Source organism: Strigops habroptila, chromosome 5, assembly GCF_004027225.2.
Source record: "Strigops habroptila isolate Jane chromosome 5, bStrHab1.2.pri, whole genome shotgun sequence".
Classification (NCBI taxonomy): domain Eukaryota; kingdom Metazoa; phylum Chordata; class Aves; order Psittaciformes; family Psittacidae; genus Strigops; species Strigops habroptila.
The window spans coordinates 22,357,842-22,375,248 of NC_044281.2; the positions used below are offsets into that span (position 1 = coordinate 22,357,842).

The 17,407-nt window shown below is 37.4% G+C and overlaps 1 protein-coding gene across 3 annotated transcripts in view; it reads left to right on the forward strand.

Annotated features, from left to right (window-relative positions):
- Positions 1-17,407, forward strand: part of GRB14 (growth factor receptor bound protein 14) — a 63,731-nt gene that overhangs the window by 21,421 nt on the left and 24,903 nt on the right. For all 3 annotated transcript variants that reach the window (XR_003991635.1, XM_030487861.1, XM_030487862.1), the window contains one exon: positions 13,017-13,173. Coding sequence is in view for 2 of the 3 variants with exons in the window: in XM_030487861.1 (XP_030343721.1) it covers positions 13,017-13,173 (157 nt within the window). In the remaining variant the exon portion in view is untranslated. The remainder of the gene's footprint in view (positions 1-13,016; positions 13,174-17,407) is intronic.

Consider the following 17,407-nt stretch of genomic DNA (forward strand, 5'->3'; position numbering starts at 1 on the left):
GGAAATCTGGAGTAAAGTTAAGCCTGAGAAGAAGGGAGTAGTGGGGGGAAGGGATTTGAAGATTTGTTTTTGTTTCTCATTATCCTACTCTGATTTTGATTGGTAGTAAAGTTAAACTTAATTTCCCCAAGTCAAGTCTGTTTTGCCTGTGATGGTAATTGTTGAGTGATCTTCCTGTCCTTAATTTGACCCACGAGCCTTTTGTTATATTTTCTTTCCCCTGTTCAGCTGAGGAGGGAAGTGATAGAGCAGCTTGGGTGGGCACCTGGCATCCAGCCAGGGTAAACCCACTGCAAATCAAAACTTCTGAACCAATATAATTCTATTTTAACACTGGAAATTTTACCCTGGTTCCAGTCCATCTTAGTCTCTTACACTGGGTAGTGACCTCCTAAAGTTTCTGTTTTGAAGTTTTCCTTATTCAAGCCTTTATTTGTGTTTACATTATTTCAAGGCAACCTGTTTTTCATAGTTTAAAGTAGTTAAATGAGAACAGATTTATTCTGGCACAGTGCAGTGCCATATTTCATCTCCTCTTTCTGTCAGATCCTGATGGTGGTCTTGGACTGCTGACCTATATCTACCAATACACATGCTCAGGTATCAAAAATGTTAACTGGCAGAGACATTTTTGGTTCCTTTCTTACCCATGCCTTCCGCATCCTTGCTGTTACAGCTTCCTGCTGTTTGTCTTTGCTGATACCTTTTCTGTTTGGCACCACTTCTTATGAAGGACTGAGGCCTAGGAGGAAGTGTTCACTTGACACCATTAATGCTTTTCCTTCACTTCCTCACTAGAATCCTCTTTGTTCACTATTCCTCAGTGTACTCTGATTTCTTCACAGTCTTTCTGATCATTTTTTTACATTGTATAATTTCCATCTCTGACCTTTGCCCTAACTTAGCATTGTGCTTTTTTCTTAGACCACTTAGACTGCTTTTCTGAGCCAGTTAATTCCATTCTCTAAGAGGTTAGCAATTAAGTGGTATTTAGACTGAATAGCAGTTGGAGCCCTCTGCTTGTCTTATATTAGCTTGACAGCCAGACTTAACTAGCTCATCAAATTATTCACCTGCTGCATATGCAAGCCCTCAATGTTGTTATTTTTCTTTTGATCCTATTAATTGTAACTTGTTGGATTGGTGTTTGTCACCATCCTTTTGGGTATTCTGTTTGACAAGTCTTTCAGCATGATCATAACACAAATAAAATACATACATTTATGATGATGTGAACATGGCTTATATGTGGGGAAGAGAAGCAGCAGCCAGGCAGCTCAGAAGGCCTCTGAATGTAGGGTATCACAGCATGTGTATAGCTGAGAAATGTGCTACTGACTTCTCAGTTTTCCTGTATGACTGAAGGATGTTCAGTTTACATACCTCATTTTCATTTCAGAACAAATCATCAGAGGTAAATATCGTCAAAATACACTGAATTTCTAAAATGACTACTCCCTTCTTACTACTACATCATCCACTTCTCATTATTTTTCTGTTCCACTTTGTTCACTTGTTTAGTGAGTGACTTCTGCATTAGATGACTATTACATTTTTGCCAACAATTTCAGGGCCTGATTTCCATGCCCGGGTGCTCCTGGTCTTTTCTGTTCCTGTAGTGGTTTGGATTTGTCAGCAAAATTTGCTGACAAACCTGTAATAATGTGACAGTGTATAGTTGAAGGTTTTACATGGTTTGAGTAGGCTTACTAGCTTTATTGCAGGATTTACTCTTTATTTGGATTTTGTGCTTAGGCTGGAGGGAACAATGCTATGTGAACAAAATGAAAGCCAAGTTGAAAAGTGCTGAGGGGTAAAATGTTCTGTCAGAAGCAGTTAAACCTTGCTGTTATATACCACCAGTGACTAGAAACAGATGCCCAAAGACAGTACTGAGCTGGAAGGATGTTGTAGTCTGAGTCTGCAAAGTGGGGGTTTTTTTGTTGGTTCTTTTTTTTTTTGGCAAAGTGCTTCAGCATTCTGAAACAACTATTTATTATAGTGGGTTAACGTACATAGCCTTTGTCATACTTGCTCTGAACATTCCTTGTACTACTCCAGAAATCCTGGGAAATTTCCAACCTGTATCTTCTTTAGCTAAAAATCTAAAATTTGTTTGGTCTTGCGGAGTCTGTATTCTTTTCCTCCTCTAGTGACCTCCATGGGAATACATCAGTGATAAAGGTGGTGACAAAGGCATTTTTCGCTTTGAAGCTGTGTTGTAGTTCAAGCCAGAACTTTTATATGAAATTGTAAAAGTGAAAGAAGGATTTAAGAAAAAAAAATTTTTATTTTCTTTTTAACTTAAATATTTTAGGACTGCTGTAAAAGAAATGAGAAACTAATTGGTCTCTTAATGGTGTTATTCAGAGACTTGGTCTTAGTTTAGCAAGAGATCTGCGGAGAAACCAGCAACACAGTGTGAAAACCCAGTAGAAACAATAGGTACTTCTTTTTATAGCTGATATCTCTTCAGAAACATAGAGTGCAGCCAGAACGTGGCAGTAACAGATTTGCTTTCTCTTGTGCTGGAATGCAGCATTCTATTTATCTCTGACAAGCAAAGGATATGTTGGACAAACTGCACTATTAAATACAGAAAGCCTCATTTAAATAATGTTTGTGCTTTGACATAAATAAGGACAAGCTATTCAAACATGAGGCTGATAACATCCTGCCCTTATCTTTGTTGTGCACAAAACCCAAAAAACAGAAGTGTGTTTTAGTGGCTTTGTATTTAAATTTCTCCCCTGATCTCCGTACATGACTTCTTTGGAAAGCAGAGTAGTATATGGATAATTTCTACCATATTTCCAGTTTGGGGGATAAATAGTACTGGTACACTACGAATTTTTTTAATTTTCTGTTCCTTTTCTGTTTCACAAACATTTTTATTTTTTTTTAATGAATGCTGAAGTTCCTCCTTCAAGTCAGATTCTTTGAATCCTCTTGTATGATTTTCCATACCCTTTGTCTTTTTAAGTTGAGTTAGTCTAACTGGATATTTTTTCATCAGTATATGATAGGCATATTATAAATGTTGCTATTGTGTACAGAATCATACGATGGTTTGGGTTGGAAAGGACCTTAAGATCATCTAGTTCCAACCCCCCTGCCATGGGCGGGGACATGCCACACTAGACCACGTCGCCCAAGACTCTGTCCAACCTGGCCTTGAACACTGCCAGGGATGGAGCATTTACCACTTCTTTGTGCAACCCATTCCAGTGCCTCACCACCCTCACAGTAAAGAGCTTCTTCCTTATATCTAACCTGAACTTCCCCTGTTTAAGTTTAAACCCGTTATCCCTTGTCTTATCGCTACAGTCCCTAATGAAGAGTCGCTCTCCAGCATCCTTGTAGTCCCCCTTCAGATGCTGGAAGGCTGCTATGAGGTCTCCACGCAGCCTTCTCTTTTCCAGTCTGAACAGCCCCAACTTTCTCAGCCTGTCTTCATACACGAGGTGCTCGAGCCCCCTTATCATCCTTGTGGCCTTCCTCTGGACTTGCTCCAACAGCTCCATGTCCTTACGTTGAAGACACCGGAACTGCACACAGTACTCCAAGTGGGGTCTCAAATAATAAATATAATAACATATCATATCATATAATGTGATATAATATATAATCTTAAAATAGAATAAAAATAAAGCATAATAAAATATAATAAAGATCAGTATAATAAACTGTAAAGTTGTGTATTACTATTAAATATGTAAAAGCTGTGTAAAGTTAAGACTTAGCAGGCAGTCTGGAAACAAAGGGCTGAAGTTGCTAATACTATAAATTTACTAATAAAGCTAATAAGCTGTTCATCTCCACTAAATTAACTTTTCATGAAGAAAAGTTCATGTGAAAGTACTCTTATTAACCTTAATGCAATAATCAAGCCCAGTCTGAATATTGATCTCTTTAATTCAACAATAAGGCTTTTCAACTTTATCTTAAAGGACTTCGTTTGGTGGCAAAACCTGAAACTCTTAGCCACTACCAGAATGAGTTTTATACCTTGCTAGTTATTTTAGCAATTTTCTATCAATTTCATGAGAAAAGGTAGCTCCGAGTAAAGATTAAGGGTCATGCAGCATGTACATTTAGCCTGAATTATGTAAGCTTTGTACTGTGAGCTGTATTGGTTGGACAAACTGAACTGTATTAAAAAGTGTGGTGATTCTGACACCAAGACATGGTGATTCATAGCTAGAGGGGAGAATAGCTTGTTAACTGTACTTGTTCATAAGTTGGGTTATTTATGTTCTCCACTGGGTTTTACATTAATTTCCCTTGGTTCAAGAATTTTACCCATGTTTCACTAGATTGCTGTCATAATTTTTGTATTTATTTATTTTTAGTGGACAGGAAGATGTAAAACTATCTTGCCTTCCTAGATGAGATCTACGTGTCTGTGTACTGGGTTTAGATTAACAGGGAGCTGCGCATACTGTGCACTGAGGTTGAGAAGTGACCTATATTTGATTAGCTGTCTGTAAGTAGATAGTACATAGAGAACAGGAATAGGCATCCTTTTACCTTTCCCAGGGCCAAGAGGTTTTTCAGATAGCTTTGTGTCAGATGTTAATGTACACACTTAGCATTACTCAATAATGTAATAAAAAATAACTAAGACTTATTTTTATCATGGCTTCTAAGACATAGGTTCTCCACTCTGATTTAAAGGTTAGTATGAGTATGAGCCTGAAATTACTTTACTATAGCCAGCTGTTCTAAGAATGAATTGTTCATTCTAAGTTTATCTTTATTTTGCAGTCTTTCACTCCATAACTGTTTAATTTTCATAATAGCTCTTCTTTTGGAGGACTTGGGAAAAGTTACTGATACTAATCAATGTGAACTGCATAACCCCGCTGAGATTTTTCAGAACTATGATGATTAATCTAAACCATTCTAGTAACTGCTATGAACAAGATGGGGAAAAATTTTCATAAATTTAAGAGTGGATTTTCTTCTAGGAAGAGAAAGATTCAGGTAATGTTAGTAGATTGTTACCTATCTGCCTGGCAATGGTGGCTCACAAATTCATAATGCAATACCCCAAAATCTGCTGCAATAGCCCTTGGGCTTTTCCTCTTTCTCAGAACTGAACAGATGTTTATACCCTATGTACATCAGATGACATAATAGATGAAGCCTAGGCCTCCATTTCTGTTGATGTTAGGATAGACCGAGGTTTGCCATTTACATTTCTTTAAATTTTAGACTGTATAACCTTCTGATAACTATTTGGTGTTTGCTTTTTCATTTCCAGCGTATTTAAACTGGCCATTTTATTTCACCTGTAAAGAGTAGATTTGGGACAACATGTTCTTCTATATCCATTGTGAATAATTAATGCAGATAAATCATGTAGCAGTGTGTTTATCTTGTATAAGTGATCCTTTGACTGCTTAATCATTTGGCAAACCTGCTAATTTCCTTTCATTTCTGCTATTCCATGCAATTGCATTATTTGAAATTTTTGCTAATCATGTTTAAATTTCCCTGCAGCTTTCATACACATCTTACTAGTTGTACTTGAAATACCTCCTTAGTTGCTTTTGTGTGGAATCTCCATAGTCTGAAAAAAATCTCTTGTAAGGCAAAATAATTTGAGACTGTTTAAATAAATTGTTGCATCCACCCTCGCCTTTTCTTATAAATAGTGTGCATTCTTTTTAAGGAATGAACTGTGGTTTTTACTTTTATAGATCCCTTTGCATTTCTTACTCCTGATGTGGTCCTTTGTTGTGGTAATGGCTGTTGATGGTGATGGAACTTTCACTTTCTGTGTTTAATCTACATGTTTATTACTGCAGTTCTTTCTTTCAGGATGTTGAACTTCACAACATACCTGTTATTTAATTTTTCCAATTATAGTGTAGTTATTGTGTAGTTGATAATAATCTCACTTTCTGATGCAGAAGTAGTTGTACTATGAGTTAAGTGTCCAAAGCGTGGAAGTTGCTTTCTCTAGACCTTGCCTTTTGTTCAGTTTTATACAGAGAAATGAAATCTATAACTCTTTGATTACTGTTTATAACTACATTTTGTTTCTGCTGGCCACTATTGAAAAAATGAATGTATCAAATTCACAATTAAGTAATATTTATATTTTAACTTTCCTGTTGTCTTTCAAACCTTGTTTCTTTTCAGTTTTACTGACATTGCCTTTAAGATGATTGCATGTCAGCTTTGTCCTCTTTCTGCCGTTTTTTTCTAATATCGTAATGTGATTGTCATAACCTTCATTTGAAAGAAATTCGGTGGTATATTTTTGCACATAGCTTATTATAATTTGGAGATCTGCATAATTTAACCTCGCTTTTTATTACAGCATATTTACACATCTAAAGCAGTAGTCCTATGAGGAAGTCTAAGTGCTTTATAAATCCTAATGAGTTCAATCTTTTACCCTGCTGTACAGAAACACATTTCAGTTCCCCTGGCCCATTTTACAAAAAGGAAACTGAGGGACTAATATTGACTTGCACAAAGACGTCAAATATGCATTTTAAAACTGAGGATTGGACCTTTTTTCCTATAGCTAATCTCAAATATTTTTTGTAACTTGTTCACATTGCTATTTAGTTCCTTTTTCATGGGATGGTCAATCTTGTGCTGGATTACGTAGGGCACAGAGACAGGACTAAGCATCTGGGGGAGGGAAGTAACTGTGTGAGCTATATAATGTAGACAGCTACTGTAGTGCCCAGAAAATAAATAGAAATTGTTTCAGTTGATAATGTGCGCATATTGTTACAATGAAATTACTTATTTATTTGAATACCTTCTCACAGAGTATTTATGTCTAAAAAAAATCATTGTGTTTTGAGTCAAGGAATCAATGAACTGCTAGAGAAATTGAGCTTGTCAGTGGTCTTATGTGAATAAAGGCTCACAGAGACATGTACAGGACAAATTTTGGAAAGCTCCTGTTGAGTTGATTGAGAAAATAGTTGCTTTACAATGAGCAGCTGCAGTTTACCATTATATGCACTGTGAGTTTGTTTTGGTTTGGGTTGGGGTTTTTTTGGCCCAGAAATCTTCCTCTTGGACGGAAATATTGGAAGCTGGCCTTTGAACTGTAGACAGGGATGCTTAAAGGAGAAGCTTGCATTCACACCTGGTAGTGAAGACAGTAAACTTTATAACTTTATTAACACACTGTTTTTTTTTAACTAGTTGTGAGTTATACTGCCCTTAAATATTTTTATGAATGCAGAATTTTGCCGATTCACTCTAAAATCAAGACAGACTATTGCTAGAAGACATAAAATAGTTCAAAATGCTAAAAATTTCAAAATGCTAAAAATTTCAAAGTGCTTCCATTGTAGTTCAAGTACACTCCAAATTCCCCTATCCTCTGCCAATATCAATAAGCAAAAAACTTTGTCGAACAGGGAGCAAGGTTGGAAGTTGGAGAACAAATGCTTCAGGCAAATAGCCTGTTAGTTAACACTAAAGACAGAGGTTAGCATACCATCAGGCAGGATCTCAGGGGAAGTATGGCACCCTGGAGTGTAAGACTTTTTTAAGGTCTGGTTTTGCATACAATAACTCTACATTTAACATAAATGTGACTGAAATTGTAATCTAAGTACAAAATGTGCTGTGTTTTATTCATGGGGGAAAAATAATTGTAGAAATTATAAGCTAAACTTAGGTGCTTGTATCTTTATGAGTAAAAGTGGCCTGATTTTTATTTTTTTTAAGCGGCCGATTATTGGTTATGCATACTGTCTTAATGGCTGTAAGGGAGCATTAAGAATCATGTAAATGTCAGGCCATTTTGATGTAGGCACCTAAATATGGACTCCATGTGGTTCTTATTTTGTTGGATCTACCTGGCTTCTTTCACATATTAGGAATTAGTTTGAAATTTGAAATTCCTCAGTGCAGGGTATGGTCTTTCCATATGTTCGTGCTGTTTCTGCAGATTGGAACTTTCAAAACAGATGGCTTGAAGATTCTGAAGAATCAGACTTGGACACCCTCTCTTAAAAGTCTATGAAACATATTATTTAATTATTGTAGTAGAGACGATGATTGAGTGTGGAAGAAGACTTGGGGGAGTCCAGCCTTCTAGTGCTCCTCCCTCCTCCCACACTGATTGCCTCGTGTGCTCTTTTGCTTATTCTTTTAAGCAGTTTCTGATTTTTTTTTTTCTCCATCTGATTATTTTCTAGTATAAAAGCTAGAGTCTCCTTTTTCCTTTTCTGTGTTAAATACTAGGTTGTATTTGTCAACATTGATTTTACATTCTGAGTTCAGACGATTAGTGAAACACAATATATTTTATTTTGAAGCAACATTTCTTAACAGAATAATTTTTTGGAGGGATAAAGATGCATTGCACATACTTCTGGGATCTTGGCTGAATTTTAATATACTGAAAAATGGAAAGAGGATGTATAGGAAGGCTATACTTCCTTGCCTGCTTCGATAGGCAATGTGATTAATGCTTGTCATGCTCAGCTTGGTGCTTTCCTCTTGTAAAAAGATCTTGGAGCTGCTAATTTCTTACTTCCACTGGCTTAAATGGAAGCTATTGAGATGTTTCTTTTTCTGGCTCTGGGAACAACTAAAATCTCCTTGTATTTATAAAGTATACAGGAAAGGGAAGATTTGAACACTACTGAGGCAACTTTTTCAAACTTTCTCCTGAAAGATGTAGTCAAGGGAAGTTAAATAGGTTGAATAAGGCTTGAGAGTGTGCAATAATGAAAATGGCGATGACATCTTCTCAATTAGCAGGTCTTTTCATGTGTGCTACTTCTCAGTCAAATTTTCAGGGGAAAGAATGGAAGAGAGTGGGGATGACTGGACACCGCAATGCATGATGGTAACTGCTAATAAAAATAAAGAAGTGGTCACTCAGGTTTCCTCATCTCTATGGGAGGTGACATAACCGCATCTTTAGCATAATCCTGCCACCCTTTAATTCTTGGAGCATCCCCTATTTTTGAGAAAAGAAGTATTTATTGCAACATATTTCCAAGGAAAAATGGGATTTTGAATTGATCCTTTTTCGTCTGATCCACTCCCCTTGGAACAAATACATTCCCAGCAAATCCTATAGGAGACTTTGCTTCAAACATAGCAGAAAGCACAGAATGAGCAACATTTTCTAATTAAAAACCCCTCAAAGGTCACTCTAACTGATGAAATTTACACCATCACATTCAATTCATTAAACTAAAATTGTAGCAGAAGTTCAGAAGGGTCTATTAGATGACTGTTGTCTTCAGCTGTATTTGAATCCCTTGAAGGAAGGGACAAAGGGCACAGCATTTGTGTTTTATAAGGTAACATGTCATAGCTGTGATCTGGGGTGATCCATTGTCCTAGACTTGTGCAGGATTTATTTCACTGTACTGAGAAAGCCAAGTGAAAATACTCACAGAGAATGTAAACTCCGGGTGGTTTTTTTCCCATTGTTTCTTTGTTGTGTTGTTTTGTTTTAGCTGTGCTCCTGTAGTCCAAGGCCACCTCCAAGGCTTCCCACGCCCTGAGTTGAATGGCCACAGGCAGCTCATTATCATGACTTGTGCTGCTGTCTTCAGCATTTTAAAAAGTCTTTTTCTATTTCCTCAGCAATAAAAGTGTAGTCATCTCCACTGCAACTCTTAAGCCTTTTAAAAAGAATTTCTGTAAAAATCGTCCATCAGGGGCCTCAGCATGGGCTGTATGTGTTCTTGCTGTAAAACAAGCACACTAACTTGAGTACCTGGAGAAAACTGTAGTGGCTAGTATGTTCTGGCAGGGTCCCTAGGCAGGGTCCCTAGCCAGGGCGCTGGCATGGATTCTTACTCTGGGTCTATGAGAGAAGATTGAGAAATACAGTCTTTCAGTTGGAAGGGACCTACCATGATCATCTAGTCCAATACTAGGAAAGTTGCTTTAATTCTCTCCTTTTCTTTCCCCTTCTATACTGCCTCCCTCCTTTCTGGCACTTTAACCTGCAAAATCTTTTATATTCAGCCTCATACAGACTTACTGAAGAGGCTAACGAAGCTGTCCCTGACCTTCAGTGCTGCCCAGAGTATGACATGTTTTAAGGTGATGGGATGCTGTTTTGTCTGCTCACCTGTACAGCTCTCTACCTCATTCACAGAACAGCATGCTAGACACTTCTTTTAATTTCATCTTTGAATCTCTGTAAATACTACAGGATTTTAAATAATTCATGCTGGTATATCCTGGACTATAAAACATCAGTCCTGTGAGACTTGAGCAGGAGTTCAGTGTGTCTGTGTGTGTGGAACAAGACCCTACTGCAAGCAGGCTGCATTGCTAACTGGTCCCACTTGGGAATGCTGCCAAAGCATAGACATCTTAGAAATCCAACCACAGCCATCAACTGTGGTGGCTTTTGTGATATTGGTCCTTCAATTCAATATCGATGTGGTCTTTTTGCCTATTGTATTGAATGTTAGTAGTGGGATGTAGCTTAGACCTGTGGAAACTTTGGATCTACTTTCTCCAGGTCTGCCTCTTTTTGCAGTAAGACTCTTGCTCTTATGTGGTTGATTCATGAGTAGAGAGAGATTTCACCACTTTTAATGTTTGCTGTATCCTGGAGATTGGTGTTATGACAAGGGTGGCTGAACCTTGTGTGGAAGTCTTGAGCTGTCATCACTTACTAGCTGAAATACTAAAGCAAATCATCATGGACTTCATGCTGATTTTATACACAGGGCCAGAGCTTGTAACAGAACTGCCATATATGTAGTTCCATAGAGAAAAGCAGGATTTTGAAGGGCAGTAAGGCCATCAAGGTGCTTTAATCACTATGTAGTTTTCAAATGGAGTCCCTTTTCCTTGTTCTGATGTTTAGAAAGCATGGGTGAGCTGACCTAACTTGGGGGGGAGGTCAGGGGAGAATTTTTGCAGTTAATGGGAGAGAAGCAGGAGATAAAGGTGGAGGAGAGAGGTGGCAGGAGATAAAGTTGCAGCTCTTTGCTCACTTACGTACCAACTTCAGCACAAAACAGCAGGAGCTACTGTAACAAGTTAGGGCAACAGTACATTGCTGATTGTTCATTAGATGCTTGAAATCAGCATGTGTTTAGTAAGGTAGGAAATTAAGGACTGACTGACAATAACATGTTTGTTTGTCTTTAAGAATTTGTGTCTTGTTTAATGAAGGGTTTACAACGATGTTAGGTTTTGTGTATAAAGTTCAGGTGAGGTGTGTGATGTATTCTTATGAATATGGATGAATTGAATAAGCTGAGAGGAGGATTTTTGGGATAAATTAAAAACATCTTGGATGCTCTTTGTCTTGAGGATGTCTGTGCTTTGGCTCAGACAGGGTAGGCAGGGTAGTTTAACCTGTGCTGAATTCCTTGCTGTTATGGCCACTGTCACTAGCAAGTGAGCTGCTTACTGTTTCCATTGGCACAGTACACAGCAGGCACTGCACTGGGGATGGGCATTCAGACTCTCATTGTTTTGGTAGAGAATGAATAACATTGTTACTTCACACTACTGGAAAATGTAAATATTGGGGAATAAATCTGATTCTTGAGAATGAATTGATGTATTTACTTTCCAATCTCATGACATTGAGTGGCTTTTCAGTGAAAATGCTTGTTTGAAAATACAAGGTACTGCATACCAGACCTGATCACTTAGCGTGTTTCTGAGTACCTGGAAGACTTTATGGCATGTTTAATGTTGCGTCAGATCTTCTATACCTACTGCTCATGTTTACCTGCCTGTGTTTATAATAAAATCTCAAACATCTCTTTTATTCTGGGAACTATCTTACTATTCCCACGTATAATACCACAGATAGGAGTTGATCCTTGTGTGAGGAGCTTCAGTATTTTTCACTGCTTGTATTTTGTCTACTTTTAAAAAATGCAAAATAGAGGAAATCTGACGGAGTGTTGTGTTTCCTGACTACTGTGAGGAATATGAGATTATTTTCTACTCCTATACCAAAAAAAAAAAAAATCTGTGTTGACCTTAATAGGTTTAGTCACTGTGATTTGCATCAGTTCCATCCAGTTCACAGATTGATCTGATTTGTTTGATTAATTCTCCTTCAGAGAAAGAAGATACAGAAAAAATACCTAAATGGTCATGCCTTCTTTCAAACAGTCAATATGCAATAAGACTTCCTCAGCCTCTTCATGTGAAACAAAGCATCAGCAAGTTTAGTTTCACCTCTTCAAGAACTTAATGGACACCTATTCTTCAGGACTCTTAAAATATGTACCAATGGAGAAAAATAACTTTTAAACTGACATTTAAAAGTGAAAATGACAGGATAGCTCATGAAAGTTTGTATTGCCTCCTCTTCCTCCCCTCCGCCCCCCCCCCAGTAGAATAAAGGAACTTGGAAAAAATACTGATAGAACATTACAAAAATTGTATACTTGTAATAAGTTTTTTTGCATCTGCATCTTCTATAACATTTTGTTTACTTCTCTGGTCCTCATATGATGGTAATTCTTTCCCATGTATGATATTTTTGATTCTTTATGTATGTTTGTATGTCTCTTTATTAATTCATAGTTTAAGTTCTTGCTTGTCAAATTTGAAGCACGTCTGTAGCATTTCCTGTTTTTGTTGTCTATAGAATTATGAGCATCTTGAATCTGATTGTTCTCTAAACTAACTCTGTATCAAATCTTACAGTTCTGCAGTCATTGAATTCATGAGTTTCACTGTTTATCCTCTGTGGTTTCTTCTTTAGCTTATGTAAGAATGTACGGTTTCACCAGGTTTATTTACCTCTCTATTTTTTTTTTTTTTAAGTGAATGCAACAATCTTTCCAGTATCCTGTGGCAAAAGATGTCCAGTAGCCAAATTTTGAAGTGGGATATGCTTTACTCATCTGTTTCGTTCTCAATTACACCATTGCACTAGAGAGAAATGGCTGTCTTTAGTATTGCATCCTATGTATATAGGTTCTTGTCTCAGTCATGAAGATGAGATAGGAACGTATTTGGACTAACTGAATTAAAGGTTAAACTTATGGATATTTTAGCTTTTTTATTTATTGCAGGTAATTAAAGTGTATAGTGAAGATGATACAAGCAGAGCTTTGGAAGTACCAGGTGATATAACAGCCAGGGATGTATGTCAGCTCTTGATACTGAAGAACCACTACATTGATGACCATAGCTGGACTCTGTTTGAACAACTTACCCACACAGGTTTAGGTAAGTTTAATAACATACAATTGTATGGCAGTAAATAAGGTGTTTGGTTTTCATTTTCACATAGAAGTACAATGGTTATAGAAAGGCTTGGAAGCGAAATGATGGAGGGCTTCTGTGAATTTATTCTTTTGGGGATTTGTTGCTTCTGTTTCTCTTTTTGTTGAAAGGATAGCTATAAAGTACCTTTTGTCATAGTACATATGCCTCATACTGCTTGATCTGCATCTGTAACAGTGATTTGGAAGATGCTGCCCACTGAAGGTTCTCACTGAAATTCTCCCTCACTCTTCCTTGCTTTTCTTTGGCAGTTCTTCATCTTTTACTGGTATTTCCTGCTTGTCTTTAGCAAGACAACAAAAGCTTTGCTGTTTTCAACACACCTGAGTGAAATTTCTGACATCAAAGACAGAAAGCAGTTACACACTGCTATTATATCTGGACAATAGGACTCAGTATTCAGAAACAACGTTAAAGTAGGATGTCAGTATTTTCTTTCTATACAATCAGTTTGGCTAGATTTATTGTGATCTCTGGGACAGGACTACTTAAAAGGCAAAACAAAACCATTCTTCTGAACTTCCAATTATGGACCAGTGAGCTGTGTTGAAGTGACTTTATGCTTAGGATTTCAAGTTGCTGGAAATGAAACACTCTGAACTCCTTCCACGTCATCAGTATTCCTTCTTTTTCTGTTACACAGTTTAAAAGGTGGATTCTGTGGTTTCAGATTACAACTATAGTTTCGCCTTCTGGTCTCTGTTCCTTTTTCAAGTGTAGAGATGTGATTTTGTTCTGTATTGTGTTTGGTTTTGATAGGGAATTATATAAAAAAAAATTACTAGAAGAGAAATACCATAAAGAAAATCTGCTTTTAATTTCATGTCACTGAAAGCTGCCATATTATTCTTGAACTTTGGCACTGTACTAGAGTTACCAAAGATAGTACTTCTGCAGCCTTAAAGGCAGTTCCACTTCCAGTGCAAAGCATGGCTTAAGAAAGAAGTTATTTTGGGGCCTTCCTGCATCCTAAAGCACATAGGAAACTCCTTGGAGTCCTTAATTCTCAGAAGAGACTGCACTGGTACCTGGCAACTCCAGTACTGTAGATTTTTAAAAAAACACACACCACCAACAAAAAAACGAAACAACCCTCCTCCCTCCACCACCATGTAGATTTATATATGGCTAAAAGCTATTGTTAAACTCCCTTTCTGTGTATTTATCTAGGGAATCTGGACTCGTGCATTTGTTTAAAATAAACTTGACTGTGCAGCTCTGACTGTATTATGTTGAGCAGCCGTATTTTAAAGATGAACTACAAAAGCTAAAACTCTTTTCTGCCCTTTTTTGGTCCTTTATCCCATGAAGGCACTCACAAACATTTTCTGGGGTTTTTTGTTGCTTTGTAACATTTCAAAGATATTTATAACCTTTTGCACTGAATGTTATCAGTTGTAAGATGCTTCCAACTCAGAGTAAGGTCAGAGTTAAATCTGGGTCGAGCACTGCTACAGAAGGGGAGGTATAAAAAATGGCTTTAGACAGTACTACTATATAGATAGTAGTAGTGTTTTCTGTATTTTATGGTGCGGCTGGTGTTTAAGTAGTGTAGTAACTATTGAAGAAGACACTTTTGACAAACCATGCCAGAGCAATAGTGGCATTGTTTCTTGGGTTTATTTATTTGCGCAATACACTTTTTGTCAAATAGTGCTTTCTTGAATCTGAAGGATTTCTTGGAAGATTACAATACCAAATCATTAGTGAAGTTGCTTTTCTTGAGATTCTGAAATCATAAGAATTGCTTGCGTGCTTAGGGCATAATTTTAGAAAGATGTGAACTCATAATTTCTAAAATATAACAATTTCTTAGAGTCACAGAATCAACTAGGCTGGAAAAGACCTTTAAGATCATCAAGTCCAACCTCTACCCCAGGACTGCCAAGTCCACCACTAAACCGTGCCACTAAGGGCTGTTTTTTGAACACTTCCAGGGATGGTGATTCGACCACTTCCCTGGGAAGCCTGTTCCAGTGCCTGGCACCCTTTTGGTAAAGAAATTTTTCCTAATATCCAGTCTAAACCTCCCCTTAAAAATGACAATTCAACATTACTAAGAACAACATGAGATTTCTTCTATTTTTTTAATGATACTGAATAATAATGGATTTATTTTTATGACAGTGTTAGATTGGTTTCGTTTGAAAGGCTTAACATATTGATCTTGACTTGCATTAAGTATATTCATAAGCACTGGATGAGTAGTGTGAACAAATATTTTTCAAATGACGATTTAGTTTTGGACTGTTTGCTATTTATTATTTTGTTGTATATTTTACCCCTGGAAATTTGGATAGTCTTTTTCTGCTCCCAAGTTAAACAAATGGATATAGAAAAGAGAAATACTGTGACTGTGTGTGTTTGTATAAATTCCAGTATTATTGGGATTAATAATGCATTCATCAATTAGTGAACATTTTCTTTAATATCTAACAGCTGTCTGAATACTCCTGAATTAGATATAATTGCATGAATCTTAGTGAGCTGAGCACAGTGTTCTGCTTTTAATCAAGACAGACATTAATTACATCACTGGAGTGTTCGCTCAATGCTGTGTGGAGGTACCTGCATGTGAAAGTTAAAAAAGAAGAAAAAAAAAAAAAATTTCGACCTAAACCAAAACATAAATCCACAGTTTGTATATTCTTGTTTTCACAATCCTATATGCCCTTTAGTGTGGAGCTGGATTGTTGGACATTAAGCATTGTCATGTCCTCACTACGCTGCATGGCAAGCACTGACCATGTGGTGTTGACTCAGGGCAAGTGGGCAGGTGAGATAGTTCCTCCACCTGCACTACCTCCCTGAGGCACTGACTAGCGTACTCCATCTGCCTGCCTTGGGGCACACATTATAGCCCACTGCCTCCGCCTCATCACCTGGGATGCTCAGTCTTCCTACCCACCTTCAAAGTTTTGCAGTAGCCTGGGCTCTATGTCAAATATCTGAAGTATGACAACTATTACAGCACTATAAATCTCAACATATTTCAGAACTGTGTGCTTCTGGTATGTTCCCTCTTTGTCCCATTGTCCCAGGCTACTGAATTCAAAGAAATGCATGGATGTTTTTCACCTTGTCTGAGATTATTGAAGGCTGCTGAGGTATGCCTGGATTTGGATAATGCCATGTCATCCCTACCACCAGGTACCTTGGTGTTTGGGTCCCATAGTTCCACTGCAGTTCCCCTGTACAAACAGGGCAGGCTGTGAAAACAGAAGTTTTCCATAGCTGTTCTCCTTTGAAAGAAAGTACTATCTTCATGCTGAAATTTTTCCTTCTCTAGTGAGAAATCTTTGTGTTGACTGTAAATAGTTTTCCATTTGCTTCTGCAGCTCAATAGACTTGTATTCTAGGATTCCTCTGTGAGTAGGCAATAGTACTTTGGCCAGGCACATCATTATGTTTCACTGTCTCATTTTGATTTCACTATCTGCATTCTTTTAGGTAGCCTGTGGGAAGGCTCACAAAGCACTATCTGCAATAGTACTGAGCAATGGCTTTTCTGGTTTTTATTTAGTTTAATGCCCTCCCCGATTGCCCTCCCCGATTTGGGTGGCTAGAGAGGAGACAATTTGAAACGCGTTCTGTCATGGATTTCAATATTAAATCTTCTTTCGTGTGCTTTAGTTATTTTCCATATTTAAGGAAACTGCTTCGGAGAAGGTGGTCCTCATGTTAGAGGTAGTAGTAATAAAGAGATGGTAGAGAAGGAGGTAGAAACTCTGCAATCTGGCTGGAAGAGAAAAAATGATGTAACTAAACCAGTGTGGCTTTTTCGTGGCAATGTTTAGGGATCCGTTTACAGGGCTGTGTTTTGGAGGACACTAACTCAGTGTTTTGGTTCCTTCAAGAAAGTAAGTTGAATAAATTGTAGAATATTCTGTGATATGTCACCTTAAAAATAAAGAAATACCAGCAGCCTTACCCATCCATTGGGGTGATGCAGAATGTCTTTTTTTTGTACCAAGAAGTAAGTCTTGAGGAAATGGTATTTTCTTAAATGTCACAATGCCAAGCATTTAAGAGTTTTAAATGTCATCCCAGAGGAGCACTTTTTCTATATAAAATTGAAAGGAAATAAAAAAAATGCTGGTTTTGAGTAAGAGCTTCAGTTCTTTAGTGTCTCTTTACTCTTGCATCTGAAGAATGTGTTTTGCAGTAGAGCAGCCTG